The sequence below is a fragment of the Cynocephalus volans genome, chromosome 4, assembly GCF_027409185.1.
Source record: "Cynocephalus volans isolate mCynVol1 chromosome 4, mCynVol1.pri, whole genome shotgun sequence".
Taxonomy (NCBI): Eukaryota; Metazoa; Chordata; class Mammalia; order Dermoptera; family Cynocephalidae; genus Cynocephalus; species Cynocephalus volans.
The window spans coordinates 134,262,058-134,278,646 of NC_084463.1; the positions used below are offsets into that span (position 1 = coordinate 134,262,058).

At 38.1% G+C, this 16,589-nt stretch overlaps 1 protein-coding gene across 1 annotated transcript in view; it reads left to right on the forward strand.

Annotated features, from left to right (window-relative positions):
* TRIM44 (tripartite motif containing 44) overlaps positions 1–16,589 on the forward strand; it is a 164,426-nt gene that overhangs the window by 78,689 nt on the left and 69,148 nt on the right. Inside the window, exons 3-4 of the mRNA XM_063093591.1 lie at positions 2,846–3,085; positions 11,687–11,706. Coding sequence (XP_062949661.1) covers positions 2,846–3,085; positions 11,687–11,706 — 260 coding nt within the window. The remainder of the gene's footprint in view (positions 1–2,845; positions 3,086–11,686; positions 11,707–16,589) is intronic.

A 16,589-nucleotide genomic window follows, 5' to 3' on the forward strand; every position in this document is an offset into this window, starting at 1 on the left:
TACCACATGCCCAATTTCCCCGGGATTTTCTCAGTTGGGCTCTGAATTTGAATGGATGTTATGACCTAGAAGTTTGTTCTTAGCATTTTGAGCTGGGTTGGAGAGTACCTATTAATTAGTAGAGAATGAGAGTGGGAAGAAGGCATAAAGGTTTTATAGAGTAGATTAATCTGCCTTCGATTTTTATTTGTGGCCTGCTCTGTATAAAATAAAGTGTCATGTTGAAAACGTATGTAAAGCAATGGGAAATAGAGAATTTAATTTCTAAAACCTGTGATTTATTCACCTTCTGCAGTCTGTTTCGCACTTTTCCTGACTGTGATGTCAGCTTCCTAACTCTGAACCACATGTGTATGTGAGGTCTAGTAAAATAGGCTGCAAATGAGTTTTTATTATGGTCTCCATTTTCAGTCACTTGGAACCATTAAGAGAGTTTCTCAGGCATTCAGAAAAGTTTTCCTTATTCAAACCTTTCTAGATTTGGTCTCTGAGAGAAGGTCCTAGATCATTTAAGACCTAAGTTATTTCGAGAGTAGAGATCCATTGATAAATAATCACCATAAAGCATAACAGCCCTGAAATGGTTGCTTTGCTTCCCATGGATTTGTCACCCCTTTTCCCCTGGGTGATGGAGCCACCAAAGATTACTCAAAGTCCATCTCTTCTGAGCAGTGAAAGCCCCGAAAAAAAGGGGTTAATCTAATGGAACCCTCATGATAGAGGCATTCTTTCCATTTGGGAAATTAACCATGAATTGGGGTTCTCTTCCTGCATTTATTCTCCAGACCAGGAAGTTACAGGAAGAGAACATAGGTGGGGTTTTTGCTAAGTATAGTTTAACAAGTTTAACAGTAGAAGCTGGTAACATTCAGTAGGAAAAGCAAGGTGACATTCCATAATGCAATTTTCAAGAAGTTAAGTTAATCCACCAACAAAAGCTTGATCTTAGCAAACATTCTCTTCTTACAGCAATTTTCCAGTATCTTTACATATCAATCAGTAACCTGTCTGTCTTTTGAGCCAGCAACCTTGCTGTGCTACAGTTCTTTATCTTACAATAGAGACTAGCCTGGGGAAATTTTCCTGTCCCCTGCAAGGTCAATATTTGAAACTGCAAGGCTTTGGAAAACCAGGCCCTGTAAAGTACATTTGCTTTATGCATACTCCACATGAAATATACACACTAAAAATAAAAAGAAAATACTAAATAAACACAAATCACAGATCTCAATCTGACACAGAATTTGCAGAGACGTTGATAACATATAACACTCCTCTTTCTTTCTCCAGCACCAGGGAGAGCACCTGCAGAGAATATATGAATTCCTAAGGGCTTATGTCACTTAGTCACTTAATGTGTGAGCGGATACATGTCATACAGGCCTTCTTTTGCATTGATGTCCTTACGGCAGTGTTACAAAATCTGTGTAGGGCACCAAGCTTCTTTTAGTTTTTAAGAGGCTAATTAAAAATGGCCTCATCTCTTTCCTCCCTCCTTTAGTCTTTTTCTTCCTCAGTCTCCTTTCCAGTGTTTCCCAGTTTGATCGCCTTCTGACAGACTGTTATAGTACACAGAGCACCAGACTGAGAACAAAAAGATTGGAGTCTTTGCCTCTATAGATTTACAGCTATGTTCATTTCCTTATCTATAAAAGGAAGGGGTTCGCCTAGATAATAACTGCTTCCTCTTCCATGTGTGAAATCCTCTGTTGGTCTTTCCTTTCTCCTTTTGTCTACTGTTCTACTCCCTCCCTTCTCCCTGTCTCAGCTGCTCATAACACTGCATGCTTGTTTAAAAATATAAAATAAACATGGTTGTGAGGAAACATCAATAAATGCAGTTACTAGCAAGATTTTGAGTTTAGGAGTTCTTATTTTGATAGATTCTCACTTTGCCTTTCTTATGCCCTAGCCAAATTTAGCCTACAGTCATATTTTATTTGGTTTGCAGTTGTTGTTGTAAAATAAAACAATAATATATTTTCGCCCATTAGTGATAATTTAAAAGCTTGCTATTATCCAGTATTGGTAAGGGTATAGGGAAATGCTTGCTTTCACACATTGTTGTAGAAATGTAATTGATACATCTTTTTTGGAGGGCAGCTTGACAGTATCAGTCAGTGTGTCTAGAGTATATATAAATTGACTCAGTGATTCCGAAGTTCTCTAAAGTAATTCATATGCTAATATTAATAGGTATATTTAAGGATGTTCATTGCTGTGTTGTTTATAATAGCAAAAATTTAGAAATAGCCTGTATTTCCATTGAAAGGAATGATTAAATAGGATATATCTATATATATATCTGTATCATACATATAGTAAAATTAATACTAAGAATGAAGTTGATCTGTATGTGTTAACATACTTTAAGTAGAAAAGCAAGACAGAACCATATGTTCACTATAATCCATTTGTATAAAAACTTCATAATTTTCTGTATACATATAGGTATATAACTATATAGAAAAATGGGAGGATACATACCAAATTGTTAACAGTAATTGGGAAGACAAGAGGAATTTCATTTTTTTGTTATATATACTCATCTGTTAAATTTTTGAAAAGAAATTTATCTACTTGTATAAAAATGAACAAAGTGAAAAGCAAAAAAGAAGGATAAGGAATTACTTCCTGAAGAATAAAAAGGCAAACAGATTAGCAAGAAATTCATCAAATATATTAAGGGAACATCGTTTAGATGATATTCCCAAAACTTCAGAATAAGATGGAAACTATGATTTATATTTTGGCTAAGGCTGACTAGCATTTTATAGCAATAACTCTATCCTTTCATTTTTTTTGTATGCCCAACTCATTCTTCTCACTTGTCTGTGTTCTACAGGTAACTCGGGACCAGATGAAGGTGTTTATACAGCAAGAATTTAAGAAAGTTCAAAAAGTGATTGCTGATGAGGAGCAAAAGGCCCTTCATCTAGTGGACATCCAGGAAGCAATGGCCACGGCTCATGTGACTGAGATACTGGCAGACATCCAATCCCACATGGATAGATTGATGACTCAGATGGCCCAAGCCAAGGAACAACTTGATACCTCTAATGAATCAGCTGAGCCAAAGGCAGAGGTAAAAGAAAATGCCCACAACTATTAGTAGCAGGAGAAATAGAAGAAAACTGACTACCATATTTGTTAGCTCTGGAAATGACCCCTTATGGTCCCTGAACATGAATGAATTGAAACTTAGATAGGTATAAGTGTTTTGACTGGTGTGTAAACCAGCATGGAAGTATTGGCCACTAGGGTCTGCATCTGGTGGCCGGGCCTGGCAGAGTATTTATTCATCATGACTAAAGGAGTCATGTCATAGTCAATGAGACAGATACTAATCAGTTAAGGAGGGAAGCCAAAAATCAGAGGCAGAGAAGAGGGCAATTGACAGATCCCAGGTTGTGAAATGAGCCTATAAATAAAGTCATCATAGAAATGAGATTGGGACTGAATGAGAACAGTCAGGAAGTGTAGCATAAAGCAGGCTGGAATGAAAGATTTTGGAATTATTTGTGAATAGTGAAAGGGTACCTCATGCTGGGTTTTACAGGAAACCAACTGTACAAATTGGGGGCATAACTGCTGGATTAAGAGTGGCATGTGGGTTAGGACATTTTGAAGATCAAGAAAAAAAACAACAACCACCTGTGAATGAAAGACACAAGATTGTTGAAGCACTGTACAAATACTAGTTACTGTATTCATTGTTATTTTGTAACAGGAATAAAAGGGTCTTAGGCATTTTACCAAACAACATATTCAGACATTTAGAATATATTTCTAATAATTTAAGGCAGCCATTTAAAAAAATACAAAGCTTATGTTTCAGCCACTAGAGAGAGGCTACTATTCATCAGATTTCATAGCATTATGTTGAAAATTCTGGATAAGCTTATGCCAGATAGGTTTAGGGTAGGTACTTCTAGAAGAAAACCTAAGAGTGTCCTGTGGACTATCCAGGACTTCTGCTGACTCAGTGAGCTCAGCCTGGACTGGCAGTCTTGCCTTGGCCTGGGAGAGCCTGGCCACTGAGTAAGTTAGCCAACAGAAGAGCCAAGGTATAATCCAGGAGGCAGGTATTATCAAAGCCATCCTGACAGGAAATGTAAGAGACCATTGGACAGTAATCTGCTGCACCCATCCAGGGCTCTTGAGTAATTTTCATCAGTGTGTGAAAAGAATAGCTCTTGTTCTTTTAATTTCATCCTCCCCAGTATTAAGAAAGTATGGGCCTGAATAAGTTTCTAGATAGTCAAGATACCACTTGATATTCATCATTTCATTTAATCCTTATGCCAGCATTCATTAACTCCATTTTACAGATGGGATATTGCGATGCAGAGACTGACCCAGTGCCTTTTAGTTAGTAGAAAATAGAGCCAGAATTTAGACTTAAGTCTGTTCTACTCCAGTGCCTGCACTTTTCCCCCAGTATATGCCATATGCTAAGCATCCCATTTGTATCTGTGGGAAAAACTAGGAGAATCAGTATTCTGGGCAGCTGTGCATACCTAAGACCTTTTTATAATGTGGAGGTGATCATTTTGTATCTTAGTAAAAATTTCAACCAGAGTTAACTCAAGGGGTCAGTATTGTAATTCTGTCTCAAATGCCCCTCAGATTGGGCCCCTACACTTATTGTGTTGATTAGGTTGTTCTTTCAAAAATAAAGATTTGAAACCTATCCCCCTCTCTTTTATTTTCATTTCACATAATGAATTTAGTCCCTCCCCAACATTAACTGTCCCGTAAGCTGCACTATGCTTATTAACTCTGATGGAATTACTCTTTGGGATGCAAGAGCTGACAAGGCTAAGGACTAGGCTGTGGGCAAAATAAGCTGTTAAAAACAAGAAGTAGGATTCAGCTGGCTAGAGCGTTTACAAAGACTTGTTTTCATCTTAACAGTCTCTTGTTCCACTTAATCTGGTAACTTATTGGTCCGAGCAAATGCCCAGTACCTCTCTTTCACTCAGCAGAGGACTTTTTTTCTTCCCTTTACATGGTATGGAATTTTTTAGAAAATCACCTGCATTTTGAATTCAGCCAAAAGATCCCCCAAACATTTTATTGTGAAAATTTTCAACCATACAGCAAAGTTAAAAGGATTTTATAGATTACACCCATATACCTACCGCCTAGATTCTACCATTAACATTTGGCTATACTTGCTCCATTTTGTATCTAGACATCTTTTCAGCCTTCTACTCATCAATCCATTTTATTTTGGACTCATTTAAATTTAAATTGCAACTTCTCTTTCTGAACAAGATGGAGTAAACACATTCCATTTTATTCCTTCCACTAGTCACAGCAAATATCCCTGGACAAAAATACTGGTCACCTGCCAGAAGATTTTTGAAGGTAGAGAAAAATGGCAGACTGACTTGAGACCTTGGGATTTGAGAAGCTATAAGGCAGTGAATTCCCTGGGGTTTTCCTTGACTTGTACATTTTTTCCCCTAAGTGCTCTGCAAACTAGAAACACTAATGGATACAGACAAAGAGAAAATCTCCAAGAAAAGCCTGCTCTCTCTAGCTAAAGGACTGAAAAAAGGGTAGTCCATCTATAGAGAAACCATTTGACCATACCTTCCTATCCTGGAGATGAACAGCATGAGAAAAAGTTTCATTTCTGCCCAACTCCAATTGGCACTGCAGCAATGGAGCCGGTGGGTCAAAACCTGTTTTATTCTTTCCCCTGGAGTAATGAGGTATCTTTATTGCTCCATGGATCCTGTGGGTGAAATTCTGACTTTTACCTTTGCCCCTTCCCCCCTCACTAGTGGGTGATACTTATCTCCCACACACTGTAGGTGTAACTCTGACTTCTATCCCTGCCCTGTTGTAGCAGTAAGGAAGTAGTACCCCTCCCCTGCGGAGACTCTAGATAGAGCTCTAACTCCTCCCACCCCGTATTCTAGCTCTAACTCCCATAACCATATTCTAGGCAATGCCTCTCCCCAGCTGAGTCAGGGAGTGGAACTTTATCTTCCACTCCTGCCCTGTAGTAATGAGTTGGTGCCCCTACTCCTCCCCAGCTAGCTCTGTAGAAACTTTAAAGTAGAGTCCTACCATCTGAGTGGTGAAGACCAGAATAAAATAAAAAATTTAAATAGGAACCAGATTCTTATAACTCAGTATGTCCAAGATACAGTTCAAATTAGTCATTATACCAAGAACCAATGAAATCTGAACTCTAATGAGAAAAAATAACCAATATATATGCCCACACCAAGATGACATAAATGTTGGAATTATCACACAAGGATTTCAAATCAGCTATTATAAAAATGTCTCAGTGAGCACTTACAAACACTTTGGAAATAAATGAAAAATAGAAAATTTCAGCAAAGAAATAGAAGATATAAAGAAGGACCAAATGAAAATTTAAAACCTAAGAATACAACAATGGACAAAAAATTCATTGGTTAGGCTCAATAGCAAATTGGAGATGACAGAGAAGAAAGAATCAGTGAATCTGAAGATAGACTGGTATTGATCCAATCTAAGCAATCAAGAAAAAAAGATTGCAAAATAACTGAACAGAGCCTCAGGCACCTGTGGAACAATAATGAAAGATCTAATATACATGTCTCTGGTGTATCTATTAAGGGGAGAAAAAAGAATGTGGGCCAAAAGAAAAAACGTGAAGAAATAATGGCTCAAAATTTCCAAAATTTGGCTGAAAGACATAAACCTACTGATTTAAGAACCTGAGTGAACCCAGACAAGATAAACTCTTAAGAAATCCGCACTCACACATCTCTTAATCAAAATTCTGAAAACTAAGGACAAAGAAAAAGTGTGAAAGCAGAGCATCTAAAGATAAATGACACAGCCCTGGGGAACAATTTAAATGAACATGGTATATGTCTCTATTTATAAGTCTGCTTTTATATGCTGTCAGAAATGATTTATAGTTTTCACTTAAAGGTCTTCAATGGCTTTTCTTAAGTTTATTCCTGGGTATTTAATATTTGTGATGCTATTGAAAGTAGAATTGTTTTTAAACTTTATTTTTCTTTTTTTTTTATGTTAGTATATGAAAATATAATAGGTCTTGTACCTTGTTACCTTACCAATTTTACCCTATTAATTACATCAGTGGTTTTATAGATTTTTTAGGATTTTCTACATTAGTGATCATGCCATCCGCAAATAGATATGGTTTTACTTCTTCCTTTCCAATCTTGATGCTTATTATTTCTTTTTCTAGCCTTATTGCAATGGCTAGGACCTCCAGTGCAATGTCTAAAATAAATGGTGTATGTGGGGGCTGGCCAGTTAACTCAGTTGCTTAGAGTGTGGTGCTGATAACACTAAGGTCTGGGATTCAATCCCTGTTCTGGCCAGCTGCCACAAAAAAAAGGCGGAGGGGTAAGGTAAAAATGAGCAGTTTTGCCTTGTTCCCAATCTTGGAGGGAAAGCATTCAGTATATTACTGTTAAGTATGATGTTTTGTAGATGCCCTTTATCAGATTGAGGAAGCTCCCTTCTATCTCTAATGTGCTAAGGCTTTTTTATTATGAACTGATGTTGAATTTTGTGAGATGTTTCTTCTGCATCTATTGAAATGATCATATGGGTTTTCTGTGTCTATTCTGTTGTAATAGTTAATTACATTGGTTAATTTTACACTATTAAACCAATTCTGAGATAAGCTCACACTTGGTCATGATGTATTATCTGGGTTTCATTTGCTAACATTTTGTTGAGGATTTTTGTGTTATTGTTCATGAGGTATATTTGTCTGTAATTTTATATTGTTGTAATGTCATTGTCAGGTTTTGGTATTAGGATTATGTTGGCCTCATAAAATAAGCTGAAAAATATTCCCTTCTCTATTTTCTGACTTTCTCGTTCCTTTTTGCTGAATATAGTTGTATCATTTTATAAACTCTTTGTCAGAGTCAAATACTAAAAAAATGGTATGTCTTTATTGTTATGTCATGAGCATTCTTGCCTTTTGTCTAGTTTTGAGAGGAGAGTACTGAGTTGCAGTGAAATAATATTAAGTAAGGTGGTTCAGATGGACAAACCATTAGAAATGATGCATGCATATCTTAAACATTTATTTTAAACTTAAAACATATCTGCACTTTTTTTGATTCTGAGTCAAGGCCTTTTCTTTGAAAATAGCAGTTTGCTAATTGGAGTTGAATGTCATGTTTCTGGCATAAACCACACCCATATTGTACCATTTATAAGGTCCAACCAATTTTAGTCTCTTTATAGTGAGGGGGGTACCATTCAAAGCAAGCTGAATGCAGAATCTTATATTTTTATAATTTATTTTTCGAATGTTTTGCATGTGTTTTATCTACATCAAAATTGACAGCAGTTTTAAAATAACCCATCTTTATTGAACACTGTGGAAGCATTCAACTTAATTGTCATGAAAGCAGCAACTCATGGAAGCATGGAGTGCAAAGTCTCTCTTTCACTCCTTTTTGTTATTGAGCTAAATGTGTCATTATAATTATAAGTTCAGCTGATATAAACAGGCTTGGATTAAACTTGTTCAATTCTTGCTGAACGTTTCCACCAATGGAAGTAGAAATGGGAGGTTGTACTATATTGTATGTAGCCTGCCAACCAAGAGCATTCAGGATGTTTTAAGTAGAGATTTGGAAGTACTGCTTAATCTAACAAGTCATTTAAATAAAAGTTGGTGTTTAACAGTCTCACTTTTAAAATTCTGTGAAACCAGAATTCACTCAATGGGGGTAGAAATTAGTCTTAAATCCTACATATGTGCACCCTCCTTTTCTTTCTTGTACTTATGTGCCTTGTGCTATGCTAGATGCAGTGAATACAGAGATGAACAAAACACAGTTTCTGTTTTCAAGGAGTTGAAATCCAAAGAAGGAGGCACCTGTATGGTGCTGTCACTATCAGTTTTCTTCTCTAAGTGCTAGCCTGGAAGCATGAGTCCTACAGATTGGAGGACAGAGGAAGATTACCCCACTAAAGCTATGATTGAAGAAGTTTCTGAGTGAGACTTGATCTTAAAGGGTAGATAAGAATTAGCTAGGCTTTCATAATAGGGATGTGCATTTCAGTTTGCAGGAACAGCACATGCACATCTTTTACTAGCAAAATTTGCAGTCCTCTGAATGTCTACTGACCAGTTCAAAATGGCCTTGTAATTACGTGTACTTGTTCTTTCATTCATTTATTCACTCCTTCAACAGAGAAACTCTCACCTTGGCCTTTTCCATGCTTTGTGATAGTGACTGTTGTTTCTGAAAAGAAGCACACGTCTGTACGCATCAGAAATGGACAAACATAGAGCAAAACCTTGTGCCCCATCATCTCTGTCCTTCCCCACTCTCCCCCAGAAATGTTGTTAATTAACAATTCAGGGACAGTACAGTAATGGTCACCATTTGTTGAACACTTACAATGTAGTAGATACTTGCTTAGTGTTTTACACAGATTTTCTCATTTATTTTAATCCATATAGTGACCCTTTGAGATAAGAATTAGGATCTCCATATGCAGATGAGGAAACTAAACCTTGGAAAAGTTAAGTAAATTGTAAAAAACTTTACTGTTGGAATTAATGAGCCAGAATTTGAAACCATGTTTTTATAACTTAGAGCTCTATCTCTTAACCATTGCACCAAGATATGTAATTGTGAGGAAAACTCGCTCTAAATCTTGGGAGAAAGTTTAGGTATTTTTTTATAAGGTTCTCCTTATGAAAAATTAAATTTAAATTAATTGAAAAATTGTGTTGAGGTTTAATTGTGTCATTGATAGTTATGTAGCTCATATTAAATTTAAATTATGACATTTTTCTTGCGGTATTATAGTTCCCATGAAACAAATCAGTCGTTCGAAATGCAAAGAAAGCTTCCACCATCCCTATACCTTTTCTCCACCACTTGCCTCATGTCCTTCTCATTAGAATATGGATGATTAGCACCCTTACTGCTATTCCAAATCCTTATTCAACTTCCAATGTATAGCCTGATTTAAATCACCTTTCTGGCTGCAGCTGTTCCTTACATGCCTGCACCCTGGCAATCTCCCTTTACCTCAGTCGCACTCAATCCCACATACCCTCATCCCCATCCCCACACCACCCCCACTCTCACCCTCCACCCAAGGCACACACATGCACATCCCCAAACAGTACTTTTTTTTTTTTTTTTTTTAACCTACTGTGCCTTTGGTCCTGCTAGTCCAGTGCCCTTCTCACTTTTCTCTGTTGTCAGTGTGGGAAAATCCTACTTATCCTTCAAGTGGCAGTATAATTGTTACCTTCTCTATAACTCCTTCCCCACCTTCTCTAGGAGAGGCAGTGTTCATCACTTCCCTTTTGACTTTCAAAGCATTCTTTTAGTCTTTGGTAGAACCCTTAACACATTTAGTCATAGTTCAATTTTTATCTGTTTGTTTCCCCTACTCCTGATTGGGGGCTCCTAGAAGGTTAGATCATTATGGATCACTTATCTTTTACCCTTAGCACCTACATATAGTGGCTTCTTAGTGAATCATACTGGATTGCTACTAATATTGATAAATAACCTTTATTAAATGCACCCTGTGTCTTGGCACTGTGCTTGATGGCTAACAAGCATTATTTCATTTAATCTGCATATTCATCGTATGATAGAGACAATTACTACCCCATTTTACAAACTAGGAAATTCAGGTAAGAAAGCCAAAATAACTTGATTAGGATAACACAGCAAGCGATAGAGTTAAGATTTGAATCTAGAGTGTCTGATTCCAGAGCTCATTCTCCTTCATATCAGTAGGAACCATGTCCGTCCATTCATTCATTGAGTCATTCATTCATTTTCTGTGGAGTACAGCAAGAAGGTACATTCTCTATTAAGACCGTCCCTGAATGTCTAAGGAGGAAGATGTGAAGGATACTCTGTCATTAAAAGGATGAATGAGGTTTCTTGAGAAAGGTTTGAGAGTCATATGAAAAATCTCAATCACAGAAGGAGGCTCAAAGGAATCTACTGTGATTGCTACTGATAAAGTTAGGTTGAGAGAATACAGTACCTAGAAAAATAACACTCATACATTGTTTCTGAAGAATGATGTGGTTCACCAAATGCCAGAACTACACTCTTACAGAACAGATGAAGGTCCAGATTTAATTGATTAGCTTGCCCCAGGGCACATAGCTAATAAGTAACAGAGCTTGGATTAGAATCCCAATTTCCCGAGTCCCAGTTCAGTGCCCTTTCCACCACAGTATGCTATATATTAGAATTGCTGTGTTCACGTTTGGAGAAAAAAGTGCTAGACCAAGGCAGAAATGAGTCTTTGAAAGTAACAGCTTGATGCTTTTGGAGCTGGTCAGCTTTTCCTAAAACCTGCTACTATTTTGGGGCTCTCCATTTGCTCAGAACAAAATACTGCCAGCCATACAGATAAAAAGGCAAGGCTATTATTTAGGCCCCCTAGGTCTGTGCATTCACTTCTCTGCTTGCAAGGGCAAATTATCAGTTTATCTTCACTGGGCAGTTTGAATATAGGATTATATTAGCCCTTGTTTTAGCCCTTAGACATCTGCTGGTTTGTCTCTATTACAATAAATGCACAATCTGTGCTTTCATATTGGGAGAGGACAGGAAAAAGAAAGAAATCTAAATCAGTCTCTGCCAACAATGATTTCTAATTCTGTTTTTTTCTGTTTGTCTTTCAGGGTGATGAGGAAGGACCCAGGTAAGATCACATTATTGCTGATTGTCTTCTCAGAATAGAAATTAGAGTGTGACATTTGTGGCGTTTTAATGCCCCATGAAATATGCACAGCCAAGGAACAGCACAGAAAAGGGATCTCCATCATAAGCCAGGGCTTTGAGGATCTTATTTTGTAAGATTCCCATCTTCTTCCCCATCTATGTCATTTCCTACCTGTAACCTTCACATAAAGGTAGACTTTAAAGTATGTAATGACAATAACTTTCCTTAGAACATTCAGAATACTTTAAGAAGAGTAGGTACTACATTTGAATGGTAATTAGGCTCACAGGTGGACTGACTAGATAAACTTTTCATTTTTCATTCTTGATTGAAATTGGATTGCTTTTTTTTTTAATGGGCTCTGGATCCAATATTCACCATCTGTGACCTGTAATATCTTTGTGTCTGACCCAAGACACCTACACAATGAATCCTAGGTCACAGGTATATAAATCTTTGTTTAGGGAAAAAAATGTTCCCTTGTCCTGTATCACCACAGTTGGATGAAATTTAAAAGTGCAGTTTCATTGTTGCAGTGAACCTGGACTTTGGTTTACTTACCTTTCCTGTCATTCTGCTCAAGCAGTTAGAACAGACTCCAGGAAATGCTGTAGCTGTGCCATCAACACAATTGAAGGGAATTTGTACAAAGTAAAATGCAGTGTCCAGATGGGCCCATCTGTCATGTGGGATCAAGGACTGCCTAGGCTGAGAGTTATCGGAATGGTCATCCAGGCCAGTGTTATTCAAACTGTGTATTTAGCAGAAGCATCCTTTCTTCAAATGGACTTCAAGTAGAACCTCACTGGGTAAAAAACAGTTTTTCTTTGGTTAAAGTTGGGGCCATTCATTGGAGAACCTTCCCTCTTCATCACAATAGACCTGAGGGGCTTCTGCAGAGACCTAGTGTTCCTCAGAACTTAGTTTGAAAATCGCTATTCTAGTTCAAGTCCCTCATTAAAAGAAGCTGAATGAATTGTCCAAGGTCACCTTACTGGTGCCAGGATTTGGCCATTCTTTGGTTTTATTTACAAACCAACAAATGCAGTTTCTTTTCTTTTTTCCTTCTCCCTCCCCACATCCTGAGCTCCTTTCTTAGTGCCAAATGTTATCCCACATGTGCATCTCCTGGTGTTTTCTTCCTTTGGAAACTGTGGTTCTTAGCCTTTTCTCTAGAACTGCAAGAACCTATCCAGCTTATCTACTGTGGGTAAAGCCACAGGCACCCTGCTTTAAATCTACAGAGCCTCAGGAAATCCCTTTAAACTCCTTTCTCAGAAACAGGCTCCTTCTGTGTTGTGATTTGTTTCCTTCGTTCCTTCTTTCTTTCTCCCTCTACCCTCCCTCCCTTTTATCCATTTAAAATATATTTGTGACCATACTATGTGTCAGGCACAGTGCTACATACTGAGTATATAATGGTGACTAAGGCAGACATAGTCCCTACCCTTGTGGATCCTAAGTCTGGTGGGAGAGGCAAGCATATAACCAGGCATTTACACTGTGGGAGAAATGCTATGATAAGGGAAATTTAGGCTGCTTTAGGAAGGGCTCCTAAGTCAGTCTTGGAGGATAAGGGGACGCTTCACCAGAAAAGGTTTTATATGAACAGAAGTCTAAAAGATGAGAAAGCAGGCAAAGGAAGATCAGGGTTCGGTTGTTCTAGGCAGAGAGAACAACTTGTGTAAAAGCTCCAGACAAGAGAAGAGTGGCAGAAAGAAAGCAGGGCCCAGGTCATTGAGGGCCTAGTAGGCCTTCTTAAGATATTTGAGCTCTATCCCAAAGGCAGTGGGAAGCCATTGAAGAATTTTAAACAGTAATTAAACTGAGCAGGTTTGCATTTTAGAAGTCTCCTCTGCCTATAGAGTAGAAAATGAATTGGAGGTGGGTCAAGAGCCTGGGAGACTAGGCTAACAGTGATGGGAGTCTAAATCAGTATCTTCTTGAGTTACTGGCCAGGTTTTCACCATTTTGCACAGACCTTTGGTTTAGACATACTCTTTAAATACTTCTTTAGCATTCTACCTCTTCTATCCTCAGGATTAGCTCTCTACCTCCTTAAAATCCAGGCCAGGCAGAGCCCTAGACCTTCTTTCCCATGAAGAGTTCAAACAAGACCATGGGATGGAAAATAAAAACCTTAGCAGAGGTAATGTGCAGGTTCCACAGGATAGCAATGGCTTTTCTGTCTTGGGAGAGCCTGATTAGAATGAATATACTCATCTTGTCATTATGGCCACACACCAGAGTCATGTTGATTAGAAGGTCCTTATGAAGAGGTTAACTTCCTTTAAAGATACTATTCAGTGTGAGATACTGGCTTTAGAGTTTAATTGCAAATGCCTTCATGTCATTTTGACAAGAATAGTGGTGAGGCATAGAGTTTTTTTTACTAGCAACCGGGATGTCAAGCTGTCTGCCTTGAACCAGGCTGCCATGAATGTCAACAGGGAGTCTGTTGGACTGGAACTTGACAGAACCCTTTTTGGGACAATGAGCATTTGAAGAACATGTTCCAATTTGGTAGAAAGAGGGAATAGGAGTCAAATTTTATTTTTAGCCTTTAAGTTTATATTTGTTGGTTTCATTCAGTTTATGTGTATTGAACTACCGTTTGGCTCAATTTATTCCACTTAACACTTCAGGGCAGATTGCCTTTGATCTGGAATTTCTCTCATTTATGATATACACTTTGCCATTTCAGCAAGCCAAACAATTTTGTTTCAAAGGCTTCTGTACTGCTGACAGTATTAAATGAAGGTTCGATGTGTAAGGGAGGCTGAAAGAGAGTATGGATCTCCCCGTACAGTGGATGGATGAGAAATGATTCTGGAGACCCTGAGTTCCAGTTCTGCTTGAATTATTATGCCTGTGTTTCCTTTGCTAGCATTCTTTCCACACAGTTGTTTCTCCACTGTCTACACAGAAGCCCAGGGAGAATTAGATTTCATCAACTCTCCATAGTAGAGGGAACAAAGAAAAATTCATGTCCTATGGAAACACATTTGTCTGTAATAGATCTTCCTCCCTTTCTACCAGCTGGAGTCTTCCTGCCTTCTTTCCTCTTGTCTGTTTTGATTTCTCCAAACTGTTTGATATGAGCTGGACAGATATTGTGCTTTTGGTCATATGTTTTCCTTGCCCTGAATTTTTATTGTTTAGTTATCCTGCTAATTAACAACAATAATAATTATAGCTACCATTTATTGAAGGCTTCTGATGTCTAAAGTGTCAAATGAAGAAATTTATGCTTGGAGAGATGAACTTGCCCTAGATCACACAACTAGTAAGTGAAGAGCTAGGACTTGGATCTAGTTTGCTTTCAGGGCTCATGCCCTTAATCACCATATGGATTATCTCCAAGAGGCTGGCACTTCTCTCTGTGACCCTGTAGGAAAGCCAAGAGGATTCGCATGTAGTCCTCAGACGGTTACTTTGGTCTGTTCCTCTAACAGGGGAGTTCATACTTGCTTTGACATTGAATTGCTGGGGCTTCTATTTTATGCAAGGTGCTTCTCCTCTCCTTAGCCTCTGTCATTATAGAGGGGTATTTCTTCATCTCATCCTCACACAGTATCCTCTGAGGGTCAGTAGCAAAAGGAGTGCTCCCTCGGGAGCAGCCAGGTGAGCCTTCCTTTGACCCCACAAAATAGCTTCCTTTTCCTCTCCATCTGGTAGCTTACTCCTCAAATCCATGACACATATAGCTGGCAAGGATTCTTGGAGGGTGTGGAGGAACAAAAGTCCTAATATGTAGAACATTGATATTAACTGCTGTGGCGTAATCTTTTAACAGGGTGTCTTTGAAGCCCAGAGTGAATTTTTTTTCCCCCAAGCAAAAAAGCAATTTACACTTTTGGCAGCAATTTTCTGTCTTCTCTGTGCTATTATGGGAGATCTTGTGTGCGTTTCCTCACAGATTGGCTCCTTCTCTACTCCTGCTGAGAAGTAATATATATTTGAGGAGAGGGGGTGGCAGTAGGATCTGCTGACGTGAAAGCTATTGTATAGTGGGAGGAATTCAGAGGGGGAAAGACCCTTAAACTCTTGTGCTCAGGGAAGAAGGAGCAAGATCAGGATTAAATTTCAATTTGCTATTGAAGTTTTCTGTGATTTTTTTTCTAAGAAGAAAATGGATTTTTAATAGTAACAGCCAAACTTGGAACTTCTGTAGAATTTTTCAACTTCAAAGCTGGCCGTTATTCAGACAAAAAGCTCCTGCTGAGATTAGTGTGAATCTGACCCATGCTGATTCTGTGATCAAACAGGAAGTGTGTTCTGAAGGAGTAGGAGCTGAAGGGAAGTCAGCAGACCCCTTTCTATTCTTGGTTCTGCCTCCAACTGACTGTGGGACCTTGGGCAAGTCATTTAACTTCCTTTTAATCTGTTTTTATTTCTCTGTAAATACTAGCCTCATTCCTTCCCACCCTTACCTCCACCTAGCTTTGGGGATATAATTGTGAGGAGGAATGCGAGTCTTGTGTCAAATATGAAGTGGAAAGAATCTACTTATAAATTCTGTAATTTGGTAGATTTTTAAAAATCTTCTCAATTTTGTTTCTTTAAAAATTATCTTGGGGATTGTGCTAGAAACTCTTTTTCCCTTTTAAATGAGTTAACCATATGTTCTTAAATATGGCATTTCTCTGACTTCCTAGGTTGTAGAGATAAAAGAGGACTAAGTCAGTGATTCTCATTACAAAGAAAAAAGCCAAATTTTATGATTGCAAATTTGTGGTTTGGTTGTTGCATTATCTTCATTTCAGGAGGCCTATCTGGGAGCTGAAGAAAATGGCTGATACTTGTGACATGGAGTGGAACTATCAGGGCTGCTTATTATGCAGAGTGGAGTTCCAGTATCT